This window comes from Mustela erminea, chromosome 9, assembly GCF_009829155.1.
Source record: "Mustela erminea isolate mMusErm1 chromosome 9, mMusErm1.Pri, whole genome shotgun sequence".
In the NCBI taxonomy this organism is placed as follows: Eukaryota; Metazoa; Chordata; class Mammalia; order Carnivora; family Mustelidae; genus Mustela; species Mustela erminea.
This window is the reverse complement of record NC_045622.1, coordinates 14,880,249-14,903,914: the sequence shown is the minus strand read 5'-3', so window position 1 is coordinate 14,903,914 and position 23,666 is coordinate 14,880,249. Positions and strand designations below refer to the sequence as shown.

General features: G+C 52.5%; 1 protein-coding gene across 5 annotated transcripts; it reads right to left on the bottom strand.

Moving 5' to 3' along the window:
- Positions 1-1,030: 1,030 nt before the first annotated feature.
- On the bottom strand, positions 1,031-5,159 carry UPK2 (uroplakin 2). 5 transcript variants are annotated; one of them, XM_032358662.1, is made up of 7 exons: positions 5,140-5,159; positions 4,820-4,949; positions 3,055-3,144; positions 2,457-2,588; positions 2,164-2,302; positions 1,851-1,921; positions 1,031-1,517 (listed from the first exon to the last, which is right to left on the bottom strand). In XM_032358662.1, the coding sequence occupies exons 2-7, from the start codon at positions 4,947-4,949 to the stop codon at positions 1,381-1,383; spliced, it is 699 nt and encodes a 232-aa protein (XP_032214553.1). In that variant the 5' UTR covers positions 5,140-5,159; the 3' UTR covers positions 1,031-1,380. The 5 variants fall into 5 exon arrangements, with proteins under 5 accessions (XP_032214553.1, XP_032214552.1, XP_032214554.1 ...); XM_032358661.1 differs by lacking the exon at positions 5,140-5,159 and adding an exon at positions 5,071-5,128; XM_032358663.1 differs by lacking the exon at positions 5,140-5,159 and adding an exon at positions 4,029-4,198 and having other exon boundaries at positions 4,820-4,865.
- Positions 5,160-23,666: the final 18,507 nt, after the last annotated feature.

The window sequence follows — 23,666 nt, the reverse complement described above, 5'->3', positions numbered from 1 at the left end:
ATGCTATGAAAGACAGGATAGGGGAACCTAGTGAGGGGATGGAGGTCAGAGGCTTCCCTGGAGGTGGGTTACCTATGCAATTGGTGTGGGGTGGGGTTGGGGGCAGTCATAAGAGCAAGTCAGGCATATGGAATAATCTGTGCAAGAGCCCTGAGGCAAGAAGGAACACAGGATATTGGAGGGAACATGGTGGAGCTGTGAGGGGAAAGACTAGGGCTGGTCTTGAAGATCACCTTAAAGATCCTGTACTTCCTCTAAGATCAATACAAAAGTTACTGATCCTGGGACGCCTGGGTGGCTCAGTTAGTTAAGCAGCTGCCTTCAGCTCGGGTCATGATCCCAGCCTCCTGGGATCGAGTCCCATATCGGGCTCCTTGCTCGGTGGGGAGCCTGCTTCTCCCTCTGCCTCTGCCTGCCATTCTGTCTGCCTGTGCTCGCTCTCTCTCCCTCTCTCTCTGACAAATAAATAAATAAATAAAATCTTTAAAAAAAAAAAGTCACTGATCCTTACAAGGGACATGTATTGGAAAGGGGACCACTCCTGCTCTTTTCCCTCAGTGACCAGACTGTACCACTCTTGTCCTCTACCCAGGGTTCTTCCACTTCCGCTCCCTCCTCCTAGTCTCCCTTACCCTATTCTCCACTTCTCCCACCGCTCAGCGTCCTGTTCAGGGTCTCACCCAGGTGGCCCTCTTTGTCCCTAGTCAGAGCCTGTACTCCTTTCCCCACCACTTCCCTTTGTTCCCCCAACATCCCGAGACCCTCCGGCCTCCAGAGCCGCCCACACAGTGCACCACAAGCCGGCTGGGTTGCCTGCTGCCAAGCGGGGCAAAACCCACAGCCCAGGTGTGTTCTGAGAACCCTTGACTCCTGACTCCGAATCATCCTCATCCGGGCCCCTGCGGGCCTCCTGAGAGAAGCTGCTCTGGGTTGTGGGGCAAGGAGGGGATGGGGAGCATCTGCTGCCTAAGGAGGATTCTCTTCCCCCCAGGTGGAGCCCATAGAAGGGAAACACAGGGCAGATGTGGTGTCAGACTTTATTGAGGGGATTTCTGTCACTGACGAAAGGGTGAATTGTTGGGGGGGGGGTGCGCGGTGAGATTAAAGAGGAGAAGTGGGAGGAGCGTCAGTTCTGACAGGAGTGGGTTGGAGGGGATTATAGGGAGTGGGGGGAGGGGAGGCACCAGGGACCTAGGGGAGGGCAGAGGGAGGAAAAGGCTCCAGTGAGAGGGGGCAGGGAGGAGAGGTGAAGGCCCCTTAGAAGCCATGGTTGAGGACTGGGAGCAGGTAGTCTTTTCAGCAGAGGAGGTGGGCACACAGGCTGGGGAAATGGAAAGGGTCCCGGACCTCATGGAGGCCTGCTGCCTGGCGCTGGCCTCCTCACTTCCGGGCACCCAGGGCCAACGCGATGATGAAGCCCACCACCAGCAGGAACATGGCGACAGACAGCAGCACTGTGATGACCACCATGCCCCCCGTCCGGGCCATTCCCAGCCCAATGGATTCCACCTTCCTTCCTGTCAGAAGAGGCAGGGGAGGCCTTGGTGGGCAGGAGGAGCCCCTGTCCCAACCTGAGGCTCTCTGGCTCACCCAGATTTCTTTCATCCATTTATTCAACCAACCAGTCAGCTGAGCCACACATTCATCACGTAAACGTTTATGAAGCATCTCCTGTGTTGGCCACTAAGGACACAGAAACTGATTGGACACGATCCCTACCCACAGAGAACCTTTAGTTTATGAGATGAGTCGACAGGCAGTTAAAAGGCCAAGGGCTCAGGGCTAGGATACAGGTACACAAAGAAGCTAAGGGAGCCCAGGGAAGATTTGGAGGGCCCTGATTTACTTACGAGGAAGTGTGGACATTGGGATCTCTCTACTGGACTCAGTGGATGTCTCCTTCGTCACTAGGTAGGAAATGCTTTTGTGGAGGGGTTTGGGAGAGAGAGGAGAAACTCAGTGATTATCTGGGATTTGGGAAGAGAGGGAGAGAGCCCAGGCCTCCCCCTTCCTAGCCGTGCCTTCCTCTAGGCTCTTGATCCCTTCAGCCGTATCCTTACTTTCTTACCCCAAGCTGACCAGATCCCTCCCCACCAGCAAATGTCAGGACCCATCTTCTCTCCCTGCACCCCCTCCCACAGGTGCCCTGGATCTGGGACCTACTAGTATTTGGTTCCTGGCACGAGGTCTGTCACCTGGTATGCGCTGAGCCGGGTGACTGTGAAGCCGGCCCCGCTGTCCACCACACTCACCAGCTCCCTGCGCCCACGGCATGGAGGCACCACGAAGCTAGATTTCACCACTGGGCAGCAAGTTGGGGGTGAAGTATGGAATATGAAATATGGGTGGCCCAGGAGAAGGGTTATAGGAAGGCAGGAGCTGGGGAAGGGGTGCGGATGGTGTCCTGGGTAGGGTCTCTGGGGATCAGGGGGCCACCCTGGGAGGGGGTAGCAAACCTTGGCTGTCATTGGCTCTCCGGACCATGAGTGTGGCATTGCCCCCTGTGAGGTGACAAGGGGGCAAGGCAACCAGCAGGCTCTCCGTTAGTGCCGGGGACAGCAGACCGGAGATGCTTGAGATGTTGAAGTCTGCTGGGGGGCCAAGAGGGAGTTCGAGCTGGGGCAACCAATCCCCTTCCCCACCATCAGATGGGACCCTGACCCCTGGGGGCCATTTCTAAGGATGCAGACGCCTCCACTCTACCACGCGTGGGCAGAACACAGGCCTTTGCTCATCTGACCACCAGGTGGCAGGCTTGGGCTGCAGAAGCTGGGCCGTCCACCAGCGTCCAGGCTCTGGATGCCAGTCGGGGGCGGCCACCAACCTTACCGGGATTCTTAGCCTGGGGTCCTTTCCCACACCTCTCTGCCTCCCGGGTTTGGAAGAGGACCAGGAGTGTGCTTTGAGCTCAGTGACTGATGCCTGGTCACTGCCATCACCGGCCCCCCACCCCCAACTGGCCAGACCAGCTCCTCTTCGAGGGCCCCGAAGGCACAGTGCCTCCTGCGCTGGACTCAGAGTCCCTCCCCACACCCCATCAGAGATGGCAGAGACCTGCAGCCCCCAGGGCCAGGACAGTCAGCAGAATCATGATCAAGGGCCAGGTCCGGACGGGCAGCAGGGATGCCATAGCTGGGCTGGGAGCTAGAACAGGAGCTGGCTGGCTGTGGCTTCCAGAGGCAAGTGAGGCCAGGCCCCTGCGGTGGCTGATTTTGTCTTGGGGTGGGAGTGGCTGGAGGGGAATCCTGTCCAACCTGCCCTTTGGGCCCTACAGCCTCAGGGCAGGCCCCCCAGACAGGTTTTTCAGGCCAGAAGTGGGGATGCCCTAGCTAGATCTTGCCGGCTTAGTCAGCTGCAGAGGGGCTGGGTTATTAAGGTGGGGGTGGAAATCACCCCTTCCCCTAGAACTCCCACATGTTAGGGCCTGAGCATTCCTGCCCGCACGTGCCTCTGGAAGTGTGGCCTGTTGAGGATGGCTCCCCACATCTGTGGGGAGCCTTCCAGAAGGGCAGCAAGTTCTGAGATTGTCCTAGTATGCAAGAAGAGGAGATGAGTGCTGAGGGGCCCCAGACAGGGCCTTGGACGAGCAAGGATGGGAGGGAAACTGAGGCTGGTAGTAGGGGATGGGGGCAGCAGAGCCAAGGGTTCCAACTCACGGAAGCCTGTGAGGCCCAGACACTGCTGTTCGGGGAGAAGCAGAGGGGTGTCCGTGCCAGGGAGTGTGTGGGAGTCAAAGTCCTCTGGAGGGGCCAAGAGATGCTAGGGAAGACTTTCAGAGAAACAGGAGAGGGGGGCACCAGCCCTGTCCTGTAGAGAAGGGCAGTCAGCCTCAGTCGGCACCATTGTCAAACTGATGGAGAATGGAGGAGAGAGAGACCTGGCAGGAGAAAATAAAAAGACACACAACCCCTCTGACTACATCCCCCACCCCTGGGCTCAACCAGACAGAAGTGAGAGAGGAGTTGGGGAAAGCGAGGAGAGATGAGGAGAAAGTCCTCGCAATGGGCACAGGGCATGGGCCACCATACTTCTCATTCTGGCCACTGTGGGCTGTCCATGTCACTGGCTCTCTTTTGTAGGTGTGGAAACAGACTCAGAGGGAGACTTTGCTAGGAGGGACCAAGAGCTACATCCCTGAAGGTTGTCTGGACGCCATGAACCATTCTCTCTTCCCCAGTCCCAGAGAAGGGCCAGGGTCCTGTAAGGAAGTGAGGGGGGGGCTATGTCCTTACCCCCATGATGGGAGGGGGAGCTTCAAAGCTGGAGTGCTAGCATGGGGTGACTGTGAGGCTAAAACTCATGGACCCAAACAGAGGGTAGGAGGCTCTCAGACCATCTCTGGTCCACATTTCCGGGGCTGATTTATCACTAAGGATCTCACTGAGAGGAAGGTTCTGATTCAGTGGGTCTGAGGTGAAGCCTGAAAGTCTACATTTCTAATAAGCTTCCAGGTAACGTCAACTGAGAGGCCCAGACTTTGAATTACCACATGCTCTGTGCTGTGCCCCTTACACACACACACACACACACACACACACACACACACACACACGCGCGCGCGCGCAAGCAACGGGATCCTCTTTGGAGGAGATAAGGGGCAGATGTGTTTTTCCCAGTCTCTCAGGACAGGCTGCCTTGGGGTGAGGAATTGAATTCTGTTTTTTCTGTGCCTTGGCTTTTGTCTGCCTACCACCATCCTACAAACCGAAAGAGGACTGTTTGCACATTGAGGAGAACTTTGGAGAGAGGGAACAAAGTAGGTGCTGGCATCCTAGGGGTGAGGGGATCTTCCTGGTGCTCTTGAAATCCCATCACTGACCTGGAAGGATGTGGACCCTGGGGCTGGGGAAGTATCTCTTCCAGTCCCAAACCAGGAAGCAGAAAGGGGGGGGGTGCAGGTTAAGTGCAGGCTGGGTTGTCTTGGTTCCACACCACAGTCCACACCCCATCTGAAATTAGGAGTGGGACAGAGTGGGGTAGGGCAGGGCAGAGCTCTGCCCGGATTTTAAAGGGCTAACAAGGCCCTGTGCCTTTAAGCCTTCCCTTTTCCCTCCAGCCCCCCTTCCCTACCCCGGCCCTCCCCAGGTTTCTGGAGGAACTGAGAGTTGCGTCTTCTCCCTGCCCTGCCGAGCTGCTCACTGGCTGCTCTGGAGGCTGTGCTTTGCGGTCTCCATGGAAACCATTAGTTGCTAAGCAACTGGAGCATCATCTGTGCTGAGCTCTCGCATCTAATTATCCCATCACAGCGGCCGAGAAGGGTTTGGGGAGCTGCAAGGAGGGGGAGGCCAAGCGCAGGAGCAAGAGGATAACTCTTTTAGCAAAGCAGATTCATTGACACGCTGAAGTCATTTAAAGCCACAGCACCCTGGGCCTCTAGGGGATGTCTTTGCAGTTTGGAGGAAAGGAACCAGGGCCACAAATGCCTGTGGGGTTTCTCTTTTGGACCCATTCTCTAAGCTGTCTCCCCCTCGGACTCTTAATTCTAAACTCACTGAAGTTTCCTCTTCTGCCCCCTTCCTTCCTCGTCCCATACCCAAGTCAACAAACATTCATGAAGTACCGGAGTGTGCGAGGCACCAGGAATACACAGGCAAAATAAGTTTCTGCCTCCAGGGAGTTCTTGATCTCTCTATTTTGCCTGGACTAAAAGATCAGCTCTTAAAACTGACCTACTCTTGCTGAATTATAGTACTCTGTGTCTGTTCCCAAACTGTGGTAGTTCTATAGCCAGAGGCTCGCAGATCAGAACCCAGGTCTGTCTGGTATTTCGGCGGTTCTTATTCTATAATGCAGCTTTTCTGCCTTGCCAGTCCATTAGAAACATGTCCACTGAGGCAGGTCATTATCCGGGGTCCTGGGATGGAGCTCCCCCTACCCTGCATTGGGCTTCCTGCTGGTGGTGAACCTGCTTCTTCCTCTCCCTCTACCCCTCCCCATCACTCGTCCTCTCTCTCTCTCTCAAAATAAATAAATATAATCTTAAAAAAAAAAAAAAAAAAGGAACCATGCCCACTTGACTCCATGGGCCTGTGAGCCTCTGATGGGGACTATTGTCTTCCTGTTGATAACTGGTACCATGTGACTTTAGCTGAGTCATTTTAAACCTCAGTTTTCGCACCTATAAAATGGGAAGACTTAAAAAAAATGGGAAGACTTGTTCCTTTTCTGTCATCTAGCGAGATGTGACAGGTGTAAAAATGCTTTAAAATAAAGGTGTGGAAGGAGTGCTGGAGATCACTGTCACAATAGGCAGGAGCAGACTGGGGGAATCCTGGGGACTTGGACCAAGAAGCAAGACATGGTGTCACAGAATGTTGGTCTCATGGGAAGTGGCAAAGCCTCTATCCTTGAGATCTGAGGAAAAGGCTAAAAGAAAAAAATATGTGTCATGCAGGGTTGGAAGAGACCCGGATGCTCCTTTCTTTTTTCTTTCTTTCTTTTTTTTTTTTTTTTTAAAGATTTTATTTATTTATTTATTTCACAGACAGAGCTGACAAGTAGGCAGAGAGGCAGGCAGAGAAAGAGGGAAAAGCAGGCTCCCTGCCGAGCAGAGAGCCCGATCCCAGGACCCTGGGATTATGACCTGAGCTGAAGGCAGAGGCTTTAACCCACTGAGCCACGCAGGCGCCCCTCCTTTATTTTTTCTAATGTTCCCTATGATGCAACCACTTACCCCAGCTCTTCCAGCTTTGTGACTTGGGCCATGTTACCTACTTAGGTACTCCGAGCTGCAGTTTCCTCTTCTGTAGAAAGGGTATAGAATATGTCTCACTGAGATATTATGACCATCACTCAAGCTAATTTATTTAAGAGTACATAGCATGATATCTGGTTCAATAAATATTAATTTAAGTAATTCATCTTATCCTCTCCTTTAACCCTTACTGCAGATGAAAACTAGAAGCTCAGAGGCAATAAATGAGATTCCTGAGGTCCCAGAGCTAGTAGCTAATGAGGTGGGATACAAATTAGAATTTGGGGACATTTAGCTATCTCAGTTAGTAGAGCATACAACTCAGGGTCATGAGTTTAAGCCCCATATTGCGTGTGGAGCCTTCTTAAAATAAATACAGTAATTAATTTTTTAAAAATCAGAAATCAGGGGTTCAGTCAGTTAAGTGTCTGCCTTGGGCTCAGGTCATGATCTCAGGGTCAAGCCCTGCATTGGGCTCCCTGCTCAGCAGGAAGTTTGCTTCTCCCTCTCTGTCTACCCCACCCCTTGTTCTCTGTCTTTCTCTCAAATACATAAATAAAATCTTTAAAAAAAAAAAGAAGAAGAAGAAGAAGAAGAGGAACCCAGACACCAGAATTTGGATTTCCAACTGTGTCATTGATACAGAGGGCAAGTGACGAGATATGGGCCAGCTGTACCTTGTACACCAAGCAAGCCCCCGGGGCCCCAGGCACACAGGAACTGCCTGTCCACTCGTGTTTCCATTTAGGAGGCATTTGTTGAACAAGTCCTCTGTGATGGGCTCCATGATAGATGAGATACAGAGAGGACAAGAAATCACTCCTGCTCTCAAGTTGCTAAGTTTTGGAGAATGAGCCAGTTGAAATAAGCAGAAGGGGATATTCCAAAAAGGGAACAGCATATGAAAAGGCTCAGAGAAGGGAATTATCCCGACACCTTCAGGGAACTGTAAACAAATATATCTTGGCTAGAAAGAGGGATGCAAAGATGAGCAGGACAAGACCTCCAGCCACCAGCTGGGTCACTGGAGGCTTTGTATCCTGTGCTAAGAAGTTTGATTTTTTAACCCTGAAGAAAACAGAGAGTCTTTAAAGAGTTTTAATGGTGGAATGAACATTTTGGGAACAGTGTGGGAAGGGATTGGCAGTGGTAACGGATCAGCACGTTGGGTCAGGGTTAGTCTGTGTGGCCAGCAGAATCCAGCAGAAGCAATGATCACTTCTGAGGCTAGATCAGAGAAGGAATGCATCCTCCTCCTTGCTCTCTCTTGGATAACTCACTCTGGAGGACGTGGGAGCACTGCTATGGGGAGGTCCATGTGACAAAGGATTGAGGCCTCCTGCCTACATCCAGCATGGACCTGAGGTCTCCAGACAATAGCTGTGAGAATGAGCAAGACTGGAAGCAGACCTCCAGCCCCAGTCGAGCCTTCAGATGACTGTGGCCCAGGCTGACATCTTTTGCGGCAACTTCACAAGATACTCAGAATAATATCTGTTTTTACAAGTCGCCAATAGACAACTCACACAGATATCTTGGGAAATTTGATGAAAATGACATTTTCATAGTTGCGTGTATGAGTCTGGAGCACAGAACGGGGAGGGGGTGTTAAAGAGAGGGAAAGTGGGCAATGGTTGAAATTGTGGTGTGAGGGGGAACCTGGGTGGCTCAGTGGGTTAAGCCTCTGCCTTTGGCTCAGGTCATGATCCTGGGGTCCTGGGATCGAGCCCCACATAGGGCTCTCTGCTCAGCAGGGAGCCTGCTTCCCTTCCTCTCTCTCTGCCTGCCTCTCTGTCTACTTGTGATCTCTGTCTGTCAAATAAATAAATAAAAATCTTAAAAGAAAAAAAAAGGTAAAGATGTAGAAGGGGAAGGGGTGTGACTGATGTAGAGACTTCTGGAGGAGGGAAAAAATGGTGTTCAGATCAGAGGTGGAGGCATTAGCCTTTAGCCATAGGAATGACTCTCTCTCTCTCAACAGAGAGAAAAGATTGGGCAGCAATGCAGAGAAATTGTGGGGGAGAGGGTGGGGGAGAAAGGGGGAGGGAAGGAGCAAATTAAGGTAGTTCCTTCCTGATGACCTCCACTCTCTCTGGGAAGTAGAAAACTCAATTGGGAGAAGGGTTTGGGGTCTGAGGAAGGATGAGAGTTTGAGTAACTATTTATGGGGAGAGGAGGACATGGCTACCAAGGGCCTTGAAGAAGGCTGTCTGATGGTGGTGGCCCAGCTGAGCTTGGGGACCGCTCATTTTCAGGGGTGCTGGCTGCATTAGTCAGGGTTCTCTGGAGAAACAGAACAGACAGGATGTGTACAGAGAGAGAGATTTATTTTAAGGAATTGGCTCATGTGATTGTGGAGGCTTGGCAAATCCACAATCTGAAGGGGGAGGCAGGCAGGCTGGAGACCCAGGAAAGAGTTGCAACTGGAGTCCAAAGGTAGTCTGCTGGCTGAATTCCTTCATTTTAGGGGAAGGGAGAGGGGAGGTCAGTCTTTGTTCTATAGGGCCTTCAACTGATTGGATGAGGCTCACCATACCATGGGGTAATCTGCCTTACCCAAAGTTCACTGATAGAAATATTCACCTCATCCAAAAACCATCTTCACAGAGCCATCCAGAATGATGTTTGACAAAATATCCAAGCATCCTGGCCCAGTCAAGTTGACAGATAATACTAACCAACATACTGACCTTGACATTTGGGGAGCTTTTCAAATTACACAGCAGCTTGAGTGCAGAGATGATACAACTGTCAGGGCAGACTGACTCAGAGTTCAGGTTTCCAAGGCATAGGAGGTATAGGGTGCTGGGAAGAGTAAAAGGCTGGAGACCAAGATGCAGGCAAGTTATGAGAAGGGGCGAAGGATGGGACGGGAAGAATGCTGAAGAGTGAGGTCAAGGTCGAATAAAGATGTGAGAAGAGAGGAGGAACAGGGGAGTGCGGCCTGGGACGGGACAGAGAGTGGCAGCCATCCAGGTGGCCACTGGGGAAAGAAAGCCAAGGTCTTCACTGCAGCTGGACGGAGCACAAATATGTGAGGCCAACAGGATCTGCAGACCCCAGTGTCTCCAGGAGCCAGGCAGAGAACAAAAGCAGTAAAACAAGGTGAGTGAAATTGGGGCCAACTGGAGAGAGTACAGGGGCAGAAGCTCTGGTTCAAGGGGAAGCGTTGCCTTGAGGAAAGGGGGTACCTAAGGCAGTTGTGCCTCCTCTTTTTTTTTTTTTTTTAAAGATTTTATTTATTTATTTGACAGAGATTACAAGTAGGCAGAGAGAGAGAGGAGGAAGCAGGCTCCCTGCTGAGCAGAGAGCCCGATGCGGGACTCGATCCCAGGACCCTGAGATCATGACCCGAGCCGAAGGCAGCGGCTTAACCCACTGAGCCACCCAGGCGCACTTTTTTTTTTTTTTTTTTTTCAAAAGAGGCCAGACATCTGAATTTGTATGTAACGTGGTCTTACTTTCAAATTCTAAACAAACATATATTATAAAATGCACTTTGTGAGCCAAATGATAAACTTCTTTGAGGCCAGCTTCACCCCTGGGGGGCCCCAGATCGTGTCATCTGGAACCCGGTGTTAGAACAGGAGTCGGTGGAGGTGCCTGGGTGGCTCAGTTGGTTGGGCATCTGCCTTTGGATCAGGTCATGATCCTGGAGTCCTGTGATGGAGCCCTACCTTATCCCTGCTCAGTAGGGAGTCTGCTTCCCCCTCTGCTCCCTACTCATGCTCTCTCTCACTATCTCTCTCTCTCTCAAATAAATTTTAAAAATCTTAAAAAAAAAAAAAAAGAACAGGAGTAGGTGTTTTGCTAAGAGAGCAAGGAGGGAGACTGAGGTTGAAGGGCTAGAGGCTGGAGGCCTGTTAAGTACCCAGGAGTTCAGTGTCACACTTGGCCAGAGCCCCAGCAAGGAGGGCTTGTGATGGAAGGGGAGGGAGAGAAGGAACAGACAACAGGCACAGAGAAGGAACCACCTGGCAAAGGCCTGGCCCCTCAGGTTTTCCAGAGATGGTAAGGAGCCTCTAACAGGGTTGAAGCAGGAAAGTGGCAAAATGCAGTTTGGTTGGAGAAAGATTATTGCAGGAGAAGGTGGAGACTTGATTGTGGGGTAATTAAGCCTTAGGTCTGAAGGAGAGCTAATCCATCCAAGAAATAATGGTGGCTGAATTAACATGAATTAATTTATTCAATAAATGTTTATTAAATGCCTTTGCACCAGTCACTGCGCTAAGTACTGAGCATTCAGAGGTGAACATGATTGCTCTCCTGGAAATTATGGTATAATGGGAAATACTGGAGTCCGCTCTTACACTGCAGCGGGAGTTTCGTAGAAAAGGTAATGCTAACAGTTACTTACCGAGTGTTTACCACACGTCAGGCACTGCGCTAAGTCTTTCATTTATTTCCTTGCTTAATCCTCATGGCAACCTCTGGAAGGGGGGTGGGTGGTACTGTTACTCTCCTCATTGTATTAATGAGGAAACTAAGGTCAGTGACATTAAATGACCTGCCAGAGAGGCTCCTCATGGAAGGGGCAACTTCTAAGGGCTTGGGCAGTCCTGAGGGCTTCCTGGAGGAAGCAGTAATTACGTGAAGCTCTGAAAGTTGAGTAGGAGTTCCCAAGGTGAAGGTGGAGGGAAGAAAAGGGGGAGAGGAGAGGTTGTTCTAGGGTAAGGGAGCTGCAAAGCCTCAAAGGACTGAAGGTTTAGAGCAGAATTTGGGGAAGTCATTGGAGAAGTAGCCAGGACGAGATGAAAAGCTTTGTAAACCCCTTTAGAGAATTTTGATTTTTTTAAAAAAGAATTTTAATTTTTATCCTAAGGATAAAAAGAAGCTGTTGAAGGGTTTTAAACTGGAGAGTTTCATGATTAAATTTGTATCGTAAAGGGGCGCCTGGGTGGCTCAGTAGGTTAAAGCCTCTGCCTTTGGCTCAGGTCATGATCCCGGGGTCCTGGGATGGAGCCCCACATCAGGCTCTCTGCTCAGTGGGGAGCCTGCTTCCCTTCCTCTCTCTCTGCCTGCCTCTCTGCCTACTTGTGATCTCTGTTTGTCAAATAAATAAATAAAATCTTTTAAAAAAATTTGTATCGTAAAATGATGGTTTTTGCTGCAATGGAGAGATGGAGTTGGACGAATAGCTGGGAGATATTTCAGATGTCTCTTGACACACTGCTGAGATAAGATTCTGGGCAAAAAATGACCAAAGACGGAATTTTGGGGTGATGGTTTGATTGGGAGGTTCTACGGGGCAGGGTGGGGAGCAGAGCGAAGGATGCCTCCCGGGCCCTGGCTTGGCTGATGGTGGCACTGCCACTAGCTGGGGGTGGGGGGTGGGGGGCAGGACTTGTGGGGAGGGGTTGGAGAGCTGTCACTTTTGAATTCACTGAACTGAAGTGCCTGAGGGACACCCAGGAGAGGTGTGTGGAAGGTGGTTGGACGTGTGGTTGGAGCTCAAGAAGCCTGTGGGCACCTGTGTGGCAGCTTCGGCCTGAGAGAGGAGCGCCAGTCCGTGAGAAGACAGGACAGAGCCTGGGGGCCGCCATCATGGTCAAAGGGGGAAGAGGAGACAGCAAGAGAGCCTGAGAAGCTCCCCTCAAAGGAAGAAGAGCCAGGAGAGTGTGGTATCCCAGGTACCGAAGAAGAATGCTCCTAGGGGCCATGCTCCACAGCAAACTGGTTCACAGGAATGGGAGAGATTTGAAACGTGCTCCTTGGCTTGGGCAAGTAAGAGTCATGGAGGTTGCTTCCCTCTGGGAGTGAAGGTGTGTGAGTGAGGGTGCCTGGGCCAGGCAACAGGGTGTTGAAGGACTGACAGTCTGGGTCTGGGATTCCATGAAGGGCTAAGAGACCAAGAGCCTAGGGAGGGCAGGTGTGCAGGGGGAGGGTAGCTCTGAAGAGTCTCCTTCCCCCACTCCCTCCACCCCCACAGTTCCTTACCACTTGTACCTCAGGCTGGGTGCCCTTCCCGCTTCTCTGTGGGAACCTATGGTGGGCTCAGGGAAGGAAGGCAGGAGGGGCTTCCTGGGATGTTGGTGGAGTGTGGAGAAGGGGTGAAGGGAAGCAGAAGTGAGCTGGTCTGGGGCAGCCTTCCCTTCAGGCCTAAGGAGGAAGGAGCTCTATCCCCTCCTCCCCCTCTACAGGGGTGTGGGGCAGGGACCCGGAGCTCAAGCCCAGCATACAGGGGATCCAACAGAATCCTGCCCTGCAGGCCTCTTGGGGTCCAGCTACTGCTGACCCCTCTCCACTTCTGAAGGTCTGTGGCTGGAGCTCGTGCCAGTCCCCAGAGAGAACAGGGAGGTGTCTCAAGGTGGTTGCTAGGAGGAAAAGTAGGGCACAGGGGAAGGTCCCCCCCCATCCTTCGGAATCCCACCCCACCCTCTGGCAGGGAGGGGTGGTCTTGGCACTGCTACCCAAGGTCGCAGCCCCCTGAACTCTGCCTTCTCCCATCTCCTTAGGCCCTGTTTGATATGCACATCAGATCCGTGCCCTTTACAAAACTGTTATTTGTACAGAAGCCCTAGGGAGGGGGAGGGAGACCGCGTCCCCCCCACAGCCACTCCCACTTGCAGGGACCTGCCCCCAGTCACACTAGCTCACCAGCTCAGAGGCTGCAAAGCCTGAGCACTCCCCACTCGGCCTTGCTGGAAGTTTCTCCTCAGCTCTGCCGGAAACGCCTGCCTCAGAGCTTCCCCTCACCCCAACCAGCCTCTCCCCCTCAGCCCTTCCTCCCCACTCCCCTAGCCCTGAGCTCAGCGCTCCCCTGCGCCTGCTCCCACTTCGCCTAGAGCTCTGCAGGTGGCTGGGCTGTGGCACATTTGCCTCCAGTGTCCCCAGTCCTCTATCTCCCAAGAGCAGAGCGAGAGCCTTGAACTGGTCTCCCAGGCCCTCCCATCCTGCCCACCCTGTCCCAAGAGTGCCGGACTGCTGGGCTGCTGGGCGTGGGAAGTGGGGCTGTGGAAGGTAGCAGGCCAGGGACAAGGAGGGCAGTAGATGGCTTTGAAGGCCAGCTCGGGCTGCTACTTTCCAGCTTGGGTTGGGACCCTGACCTCAGTTTCCTGGCTGCCCACGGAGGCAGTACCCCTCCTCGGGGGCTGTGGTGAGGCTGTAAGGGTCCAGGCCTGAGGTGCCCAGCACTGTGCCTGACACACAGTAGGTTCTTACCACAAGTCCCCTCCCCTCTCTTCACTGGGGTTGGGGAGGAGGCCTCTGAGGAAGAGGTTGGAGGACAGAAACTCGGCCGGACGGAGAGAGCTGTGTGGGAGCGAGTAAGGCACGCTGGGGGTGGGGTACAGATCTGTTCTGTGTCAGCCCAGGGTGGAGAGGAGCGGAGAAAGTGCCAGAGCCCCAGCCCCTCCCAGGCTTCTGTTCTCTCTGCACTCCTAGGACTGGCCTTGGTGAGCCCTCTGGGAAAGGCAGTCCTCAAGACAAGGGGAGGGCTGGGGGGGGTGGGCCTGGTGTGGGGACACTGCCTCTGGGTCTTGAACGACCCCCTCCCCACTCCCCCAACTCATAATCCGATTTCTATTCCTACTCCCTCCTCTGGACCCGTCACCATGGCAACAGTTTTCTCAGTTGCACTTCATCAGTTTCTCAGCAAATCTTTTTTTTCTGCCCCCTCCTTCAGTCTCTCTTTTTCTCCTCCATCAGCCTGCATTTCCACATACTCATGGTGATCACTTTGCTCTTTATGGCAGCCCCCCACTTCTCTGTTCTTCTCTGGCTCTCCATTTGTCCCCACCCGCTTCTGTCCAGATCTCTCTTTCTACACCTCCCCTCCCAACTCTCCCTTTTCAAGCCCCTGATTGTAGCAACAAGCCAGAGTCCATTGGCTAGACAGGCACTTGTGTCCTTCTGTTATCAGGGCCCAGGAACAGAGAGTCCTGGAGGAACAGGGTTTGGGTCCCAGTGGGCGCTGGGCTGAGGCCTGTGATGTCAAGGTGAACCTAAGTTCATGTTCATCTGTCCTGCTCTGACCAAGCGGCCTGGAGTGGTCTGGAGGGAAAACCCTTTTGGACATTTTCTCTTCTAGTCCTAAGTCAAAATCAGGTGGCTCTGGGGTGTCCTGGAGGGTACTACGCTTGGCTGGCTACCCACCTCATCCTCAGAGATCAGACCCAAGGCCTATACAGCTAACCCCACCAGGGTGCTTCCCAAACACCTAACTGTCTCTCAGACTTCGGCTCCCCACAGTTCTACTCAGATCTGTCCACCTGCTCATTGCTGGGATGTCCCACTGTCCCGCCTACTTCTACCACTCTAAACATGAGCCTTCTGCCCTAATCCATCCCCTCTCTGGGTGTTTCCCCGTTGCTGTCTCTTCTGTCATTCTCCACATCATCCAAGATGAATCAATTTCTCCTTCTGAAATATCGTCCACCTCTGCTTCTAGCCCTCTACCATTTTGTAGATGTTGCCCTGGACCAAGCATCCAGCAAGTTAATTTGGGCCTCACTAGAGGCTCACTTCACACTTGGGCTTTTTTCTCAGGTCTCTCATAAATGTAGTCTCCCCTCAGAAACCAAACCTGTCCTAAACATGACTTTCTTCTCGCCTTCCTTCCTCTGCTTTTTCTTCTTAATTTGTTGAAAGCCTATTAGATATGCAGTTTTTCATATATATCATCTCATTTAATTGCCACATTAATCTATAGAGTAGGTATTATCCTGTTCAACAGGAGAAGAAACTGACGTCCTAACTGGTTAAAGTAATTTTTTAAAAAAACATTTTATTTATTTATTTGACAGACAGATATCACAAGCAGGCAGAGAGAGAGAGGAGGAAGCAGGCTCCCTGAGGAGCAGAGAGCCTGATGCAGGGCTCCATCCTAGGACCCTGACATCAGGACCTGAGCCAAAGGCAGAGGCTTTAGCCCATTGAGCCACCCAGGCACCCCTGGTTAAAGTAATTTGCTCAAAGTTCTGTAACTAGAAGGCAACAGAGCTAGGACTCAAAATTGGATCTGTAGAGTTCCAAAGTAAGTGCTTTTATTTTTTTGCTATATCAGCCTGCTTCTAGAAGACTCTTGTACTCAAAAACCTTTTGAATTTTCTTATTCTTCCTTTAGGCTTTTGAGGTTTATGATGATATGATACCACCCCACCTATAAAACCAGGTGTCTTCTTGGCTCTCAATGTGTATCCACCAGGAGAACATTTGTATGTTTTAGGGTTTTGCCTTCATCTCTCTCGTGTTAAATATTTTTATTATTATCTTATATGAAAATATAGTATCATGTTTCACATGTATAAGCCTAGAGAGATAGTAAACACTTTGAAGAACAAGAAAAGTATCCCCAAGTCATCTCCACCCATAGAATGTTAGGCCAACTTGGGGTGCCTGGGTGGCTCAGTGGGTTAAGCCACTGCCTTCGGCTCAGGTCATGATCTCAGAATCCTGGGATCGAGCCCCGCATCGGGCTCTCTGCTCAGCGAGGGCCTGCTTCCCTCTCTCTCTCTCTGCCTGCCTTTCCATCTACTTGTGGTTTCTCTCTGTCAAATAAATAAATAAAATCTTAAAAAAAAAAAAAAAAAGAATGTTAGGCCAACTTAACAAGAGGAGATGATCAGAGGTCTATGTAAGACCACAGCAATGTATAATGGACCAGACATGGTTCAGAAGCGGTTCGGGTGGGGGGGGGCAGCAATTCAGGTGAAACAGAATCACAGAATCGAGGGGTTTAGTAAGTTCAGTCTAAGTCATCAGCATAATATGGTTGCCAAGGGTAAATTCAATTTTAGGCCATATTAATAGAGATATACTATTTGGAATAAAGGAGAGGATTGATAGTCCTGCTTTACTCTGAGTTGGCAAGGTATCAGTCATCATGGCAGTGGCTGTTTAGTGAGCTGGGAACGTTGAGGCTAGAGGGGAGGAGTCAGGAGTCATTAAAGCTCAAATTGTGAAGGGGAGGAAGAATTAGACTCACATCATGTGACACACTGCTTACCAGGGCCGGTGAAGGTGACGGTAGGGCCTGACTGGGGATGGTGGGGAACCTGAACCAGGTAGTTGGGTCTTTGTTGAGGCCCCTTCCCACCAAGATCTGTGATTCCTCCTGCTTTTGTCCTTTTGTACCCCTCACCAAACCTTCGTGCTCCCCTGGACCTGAGGTCAGTCTCCTCTTTCTCCACAGGGCTCCCTGAGGATGCCACCTGCACTGATTACATCAAGTCCACATCTTTTCATTATTTAGCATCTTTCATTGTGTTTAACTGTCACTACCTTATGAGCTCCTTGAGGGCAGTGAAACATGATACTGTATTTTCATATAAGATAATAAGAAAAATTTTTAACAAGATGGAGATGAAGACAAAACCCTAAAACACACAAACGTTCTCCTGGTCAATACGCGGGATCAAAACTTACTCATCACTGACTGATCTCAGCCTCCCTCATCTCCCCTCCCCTCACCCCCAAGATAATTTTATCCCTCACCTGTTGTGGGAAATCTTGTCTCGGCCTGCTCAGTTCCAGAGCTTTTGTGATGCAGAACTGGGAGCCGAGCAGGTGAGAGACAGGAGGCAGGAGCCAGGCAGCTTTCTTGTGGGTTAGGGAGAATCTGGGTAATGGGTGAAAGAAAAGGAAAATAATGACGCCTGACAGGCTAAGCCAGTCCGTATGATAAGGGGATGAAAGCGGGCTAAGGGAGGCAGAGGAGCTGCGTGGACTACAGAGGACAGAACCTGGTGGAGAGTGAGTCAGCTGCCGCACACTGTAGCAGACAGAAGAGGGAAAGGGAATTTTAACAAGTGGAGCCGTAGGTTACGAATTGGATCATCAGGAGATATGAGTAAACTTTGGGATTCCTTTTTGAAATGATTTTTGGTGGTGGCAAATTATTTGGGTGGCGGGATCCCAGACTATATTCGGGTTTCATATTCTGCCTCTTTCCTGGGTTCCAGCATCGTGCCAGGGCATGGGCACCCCCAAGACGCAGGACTCCAGTCCCAGCAGATGAAGTGGACATGGTCCCAAGGCCATGAGATTCTGACAAGAAGACTGGAATGTTAGGCTTCTTCTCTTACCTTCTCTTACCAAGAGGTTTGTCTTGGAAAGCCATCGCCTAATCTGGGGCTTCAAGAAGTGCCAAATGCCCAGCAGTTAGAAGCGGTTATAGGTTTTGACAGACAGAGAACATGAGCCCCAGGCAAGTCCATTGGCTTGCTTGAAGTCACAGAGCAGGTCTGAGGTCTGACTGGGACTAGGACTACGCTGGGCCCAGGGATTTATCCACAATCCAGGGATGGCATTGTTCAACTGGGCCAGAGAGCCACCTGCTTATGAAGAGAGTCTTGATGAGAGAGAAAAGGAGGAGCCCCAGGAGCCTGGGCAGCTGAGCCCCCCCTCCCTGTGTTCAGAGCCCTGATAAGGCGGCCAAGCCTGCCTTCCCAGATCTTGTGGCCTTGCAGGAAAATGAGCCAGACACAGGAAGAAGTCCAATGGAAAGTTGGAAGCAAGTACTGCAGTGGTGTGGTGGGGAGGGTCTGGACTGGGAACCAGGAGGCCTGTGTACCACGGCCAGCCATCACCCACCAGCCACCATCCTATCACCACACTGGGCCTCAGTTTCCTCACCTGTTAGGTCTATTTTTTTAATTAATGAATTATTTTATTGGGGGGCAGGAGCAGAGGGAGAGGAAGAGAGCATCTTAAGCAGACTGCCCTGAGCAGGGAGCTGACACGGGGCCCCATTTCAGGACCCTAAGATCATGCCCTGAGCCCGAAAGCAGGAGGGGGAGGCTTAACCGACTGAGTCACCCAGGTGCCCAGACCTGTGAATATTCTCTCAAAAACAAAAGCTCTCTAATGCCACTTATAAGAGCAAATTACTGCACTAACTAACGTATCTTGTTGAGTGCTTCATGCTCGCCCCTCCCAGCACAATCTCAGAAAGGTCCTTGCCCCTCAGTTGATGGCAGAAAATAAAACATTCCCAGGACACAGAACTGCCAGGCAAAGTGCACGGTGAAGGGTAGGTGACATGTGACTCTGGGCCCCAGCTTCCTGGTAGCCTCTCCAGGACTTCTAAAAGCCACCCTCCTCCCCCCCTCCCCACGCCCACTGGAGCCCCGGAGTGGGTATTTCTGGATCCACTAACCAAGCCTGCTTGTTTGTTATCTTCCCGATAAAGAGCCCAGAAGATAAACTCATCCAATCCTTTTGGTTTACATATGAAAAAAAATAAGGCTGGAGGCAGGGTGTGACTAGGCCAGGGTCACACGTGACTAGGCCAATGTCACATACTCTTGACTCTCAGGTCTGTCCTCTTTTTAGGTCTCGGGGAATTTCTTAGCAATGGATTATTGTTGTGGGTGGGGTGAGGGAGGTACCTGGCTGGCTCAGTTAGCACAACATGCGATTCTTGATTTCGGGGTTGTGGGTTTGAGCCCCATGTTGGGTGTAGAGATTACTTAAAAAATAAAATCTTTAAAAAATAAAAAGAAAAGGAATGGGTTGTTTGGGAAGACAGCCTTAGAGATCCCTCCCTCCTCCCTCGTAACATCTGGTGAGATTCCTTGCTGGGATCCTGGTCTATCTTTAGGCCTCCAGGGATATGTACTGTCTGCCCAGACAGAACCTTAGGCGCACCTTAGGCGGCCATAAGTCTCAGCTCAGATGTTTCTCCCTGAGTTTGTAGGAGACTTTTCAGGCTCCCAACTCCAGGATAAGGGTCTCTTTCAAGTGCTCCCCAAGGTTTCATGATACTGAATTGAGATCACTTGTTCGCTTGTCTGTCCCCACCTAGACTGCAGGCTCTGAGGGCAAGGACCACATCTGTCTTGCTCACCGACATATACATACTGTCTGGTCCAGTGCCCGGTGCATAGTAGGTCTTCAAAAATAGTTTTTGAATGAATAAGTAGATGGGGTTGGTCAGAGGAGGATTCCAGGAGGAAAAGGCAAATATTGAGGCAGGTGTCACAGCCTTAAAGGAGGACAGAATTGTCCCTATTTGGGTGAACTGGCCACAGAAGAGGGAAGTCTTAGATGCTTAACGGGAAATGGGGAGAGGGTGGGAAGTAAGGCAACTGGAAGGAAAAACAAAGGAAGGAGGGAAGGAAGTCTGCAAGGGCACGGCCTTTAGTAACCTGGGAGGGCTTCTGGGTGGAGGGGAGAAAGGGTCTCAGCTCTGAGGGGGAGAAAGGGAAGTTGTTTCGATCACCTAAAATCCCTCAAGCGGGGTACTTTTATGAGGAGAAACCCAGAGGGCAGCTTGGCTGGAGGAGAGGGAAGCTAGAGTGCAGCAGGCTAGCTGGTGGAAGCTTTGAATATAGGTTTGAATTTGATGCTGGGGTCTGGAAGGACTAGGCATTCTGGGAAGGCTGGGGGCACAGAAAGAAACAGGTGAGGAGCAGCTTCCTTCGACTGACCCCCTCTGTTAGGTTGAGACCCTGGGAGGACAGGGTCATGTCTTCTGTTACCCGCCCCCCCCCTTCCAGGTCCCTGGGCACCTGGGACCCACAAGTAAGAGTCCCCTCAGGCAAAGATCTGGAAGTAGCTGAGGCAGCCTGCTGAGTGGGGGTGGCAGAGCAGGCGTTGTGGGAGCTCCCTCCTTCCATCAGTCTTCCCAGAGGAGTCTCTTTACCTCCGGAAGTGCTATTCCTTCGGGAGTAGTACTCCAGCTGTCTCCCAAGTCCTCCACCCATTTCCACCTGAACAGAGCTGGAGCCGTTAACTGCTAAGCCAGTTCTAGCCACCAGGGGGCCCAAAACACGCAGCCCTTAGGTCAGTGTCCCTCCACTCCTCCAACCCACCCCCCTACACCTGAAGGCCAGGATGGGCGGTGCCTCACCTGGCTCTCACACGGAGTCGGGTAGCCCCGTTAACCCCTTCCTGCCCAGCCTGGGTTACTTCCCTCAGGCGGAGTCATTCAGAGTACTGGAAGGCAAATCTGATGGTGGAGGGGGTGCTGCCCGAGAAAGGGGCTGGGGTGAAGGCGATATCAGCGTTTCCAGTTACTCAGGCGCTCGTCCTAGCCGGAGCTGGCGGAGGCTAGCATTCCCTGCCTCCGTTGGGGAGCTGTCTCCGCAGAAAGGCGAAGGCAAAAGAGGCAAGGGTTGTGGTCACCTGCGCTGGGCCTCACAGGGGATACAGAGAATGCTGGGGCAGCCGCAGGAGCCAGACTTCCGGGTTCTCCGCCGCCTTCCGTCTGTCAGGGACCTTTGTAATGACTAGTGTTGGTGGGGGAGGGTGGTCAGAGACTGGAGGGAGAGACACGGAGGACTGGGGTTGGGGGAGTAAGGACAATTAAGATTTGGCAGCAGAATGGGCCAGATCACTCAGCTCTCAGGTGCCCGGTTTTGTGCGTATCCCCTCGAGTATCGGTCAGCCAGCCTTCCAGGGCTCTGATCAGCCCAAATCCCGAGACTGCATTCCGGGCCACAAGGTGTTAAACAGTGGTGGGAGTGGGGTCCGGAGTCCCTCCCTCTTTCTCTCCCTCCCAGCGTCACCACCCCGGAGTCCACCAGGCTGGCACACAAGGAGTTAAGTCTGCCCGCAATCTGCAAGACTGGAGCCGGGGAAGGGGAGGAGGGGGAAAGGAGGGGGGAGAGAGAAGAAGGGGGAAGCAGACTGCAGGGAGACAGCGCCAGGAACCCCCTCCCCAGGGACCTGGCCCCTGGGCCCCCAGCCCCAAAAGAGGCCCTGCCCTCCCCGGGGTCGCGCTCTCTTCCCCCGCCCAGCCTCCGCCCTCCAGCTTTGTGTCCCCAGGAGGGTGGGCTGCTGGATTTCCAGCCAAGCCTTGGCTGCCTGCTCAGTTTTTCCAAACCCTCCAGTCGGGGAAGGCGGGAGCCCTGTCAGGATAAGAGTCCCTCCCCCACTGCCCCTGCCGGCCCCCTCTCCCAGCCTCCTTTTTCCTGCCCCCGCACCTTTCCCAAACTTCTTTCCCTTTCCGATCCTGGCCCCTGCGCCCCCTATCCCCACCTCTGTTGGCTCCCAAGTTCCAAGTTCAGGTTGGAGGGGCCAGGTGGGTCCCATATTCCTGGCGAGGCGCTGGTAGAGCCAAACTCCGCAGGCCGACACTGAGACCTGCTGGGCGCCCGCCCGACTGCCAGCTGGCGCCCGCCCCATCCCAAGACGTGGCCCCAGGTCCACCGGGGAAGGTGGCCCAGGGGTCTCCCGCCCCGGGACGGAGGTGGTGCTGGGGGCGCCGGCAGAGCTGGACAGCGGACTCTGGGCTGCTGGTGCCAGGCCTTGGGGCACGCTTCGGGAGGGGGCAGAGTGTTCCCAGCGTTGGCACGGTTCTGTCCAGCAGGTCTATTACATAATAATCACCATCTATCAGGAAGCCAGGCAGCTGGAGTGAGTGGGGAAGCCAGGATGCCCGGATCCGCTCCTCCTCCAGGCCCAGGAAGGTGTCTCCATCAAGATGGGGGTGTGGGCGCAGCCCAGAAGTGAAACGATGTGGGGGTCGAGGGGCAAGTGAGGGGCCCTGGGCAGTCTGAAGGCGGCCCCGAAAACCCCGCCCCAGAACTCTGACTGACAGTGCTCTGAGCCAATGATTGAAGTCACTGTAGGGCCCAACGTTAACCCTTTCTTGGGTCCTTAGTTGCTTTAGGGGATTAGAGTCCCTTCCCAGGAACTGAATCCCTCCCACCTGCGAGAGGTTAGGTGAGGAGTCCCAGCTGGAGGATCCTTGCGTCCTAATCGCCTCACGAAGTAATCTCAGATCATCGGCAGCCCTAGCGCCGCGCCCCCTACCCCCTACCCCCGCCTCCAGTCCCAAAGTTAATTGTGTTACATGATGCGGTTGTGTGTGTACACTCCGATTCCAAAGCCAGGCCCGCTTGGCACCGGCACACCCACACTGAGCCACGAACAGGCACCCTCACACACCTATACCCATGCCGGCATTTCCACCGTCAGTCGCTGGCACACCTGTGACACTCCTCGTGACACAGTGACACACAGATGCATGGAAACACCCGGTGATTTCTCGAGTTGGCCAGTAGAGGGAGCCGCTCGATTCCAGCAGTGGGCTGCCAGCCCCTCTTCTCCTCTCCTCGCTCACTCCAGGGTTCCACCCAGAACTCGTGGCTGCCTGGAGCTCAGCTCCGCATCCCAACCTGGACCCTACGCTGGGGGAATGAGTCACAGCCCCACCCAGGGGAGCGCGCCACACGGCTGCTCCACTGGACATGCAGCATGCACTTGAACTTACTGTGTACCGCATTTTACAGACCTTTTGAAACACAGCCGTCACTCACTTCTGCAAACACTGTTTTCTGGACCTCCTGTGAACCGGGCATTGTGCCAAACAGATCGTAACATGCCCATGTGGTTTGTCATGTATGTAATGGGAAACTGATCCACATAAATGGGGTGGACCCTTCCTCCTAACAAGCATTCTGTTTGAGAAATAGCCCCTTTTCCCTTGCGGGTTATATTATATCCACTGGACCCTGGAAAGCGGAGAAGAAATTAAATCCTTCTTCCATGGGTCAGGAACTATCCTAGGCTCTAGGATCTTTCACACCAGAGCTCAGCTTTTCTGGGCTTCAGTTTTCCGTGGGAATACCTACCTCATGAGATTGTAATGATTCAACCCCTAACCCATCTTGGTGTTTGGTACAGCAGTTAGAAGGCATTTGAGGAAGTTTTATTGAACAGATCAAAACATGATCTAGAGATAATGTGTATGAAGAAGCTTTGTAAACTGATGTTAGATACACGGGGGGGGGGGGTGGTACTGTGATCTTTTTTTAGTGTTTGTCCCCCATCTCCACCTGTGCCTCCTCAGACTTTGCCCAGTGCCCAGCTGCTGGCACTCTCAACTCATCGAGTGAGTCCCCCGCTCCCCCAGCAAGTGAATGGAAGCGCTACTATGAACAGAGTGCTTGAGTGCTGTGGGGAATACAAAGGCATAGGAAGCAGAGTTTGGACCCTAAAGGATCTTTTGGGGCAATCAAATAAACAAAACACCCATCTCTGTTGGGTGGCATAGATGTAATAGGTAGTCAGAAAGGAGGATGGT

What these genes read in the sequence shown, in the direction of transcription:
- UPK2 (XM_032358662.1), bottom strand. Translation starts at nt 4,949, where the DNA reads ATGGGGTGTGGACTGTGGTGTGGAACCAAGACAACCCAGCCTGCACTT. An exon ending in CCTGGCCCTGGGGGCTGCAG is followed by an intron (nt 2,589 to 3,054) that starts GTCTCTGCCATC and finishes GCCCCCCAGCAG; the next exon opens with ACTTCAACATCTCAAGCATC. An exon ending in GTGCCAGGAACCAAATACTA is followed by an intron (nt 1,922 to 2,163) that starts GTAGGTCCCAGA and finishes CCTCCACAAAAG; the next exon opens with CATTTCCTACCTAGTGACGA.